The 693-nt window shown below is 58.6% G+C and overlaps 1 protein-coding gene across 1 annotated transcript in view; it reads left to right on the top strand.

Moving 5' to 3' along the window:
• LOC108803356 (brefeldin A-inhibited guanine nucleotide-exchange protein 2-like) overlaps nucleotides 1-585 on the top strand; it is a gene marked incomplete at its 5' end in the record, with an annotated part of 23,404 nt that extends 22,819 nt beyond the window's left edge. The window contains one exon of the mRNA XM_018575203.1: nucleotides 174-585. Coding sequence (XP_018430705.1) covers nucleotides 174-335 — 162 coding nt within the window. The remainder of the gene's footprint in view (nucleotides 1-173) is intronic.
• Between the last annotated feature and the right edge of the window lie 108 nt (nucleotides 586-693).

The following is a 693-nucleotide window of genomic DNA, read 5'->3' on the forward strand; positions in this document are numbered from 1 at the left end:
CAGCTCTGGGAATATTTGGGGACACCGCAGTCTTGGAGGGTCTTTAGAAATGGGCAGACGTGCGGCAGAATAGAAACACTGATCTCATAAAGAGGCCCCTCCTCCAGGGTGGACGGATCGATGGCTCCACCCCCTGCGCTCGTTCTCTAACGCTTTGTCTCTTGTCTCCGCAGTTCCAGGCGCACGCCTCCAAGTATTACCCCACGCTGTGTGACATCATGCAGTTTGACCTGATTCCTGAGCTGCGCGCGGTGCTGCGGAGGTTCTTCCTGCGGATCGGGGTCGTCTTCAGGATTTGGGTGGCGCACGAGGTGACCGGCACGAGTCCGTTATGATTGGAGCTCCTGGGCCGGTTCTGGTGGACGGACAGTACAGTGGAGAGCATTGCTCAGTGACGGACCTACCTTCTCTCATCCAGTGTTCCCCGCCATGTCTGCCCCGGGCCCGGGCTGTGGGGGGGGCAGAAGAGGTCAGCCCCTCCCCCGCGTGGCGTAGGTTTAGGAACGCGCTCAATGTTCTCCGCTGTGTTCACGCGTTTTAGTTCTTAGTCGGATGGAGAGAAATCTCTCGTTTTATTTTTTCTACTCGGGGTGAAGCTTTTGCTGGTCTGATTCTGTCCTCTCCTCTTCTATTTATTGGTGGCCCCGCCGTGGCCCCGCCGTGGCCCCGGCCAGCTCAGGATTCGGGGGGAGG

The sequence above is a fragment of the Nanorana parkeri genome, unplaced genomic scaffold (assembly GCF_000935625.1).
Source record: "Nanorana parkeri isolate BGI_ZX_2015 unplaced genomic scaffold, ASM93562v1 scaffold3634, whole genome shotgun sequence".
NCBI classification, from domain to species: Eukaryota; Metazoa; Chordata; class Amphibia; order Anura; family Dicroglossidae; genus Nanorana; species Nanorana parkeri.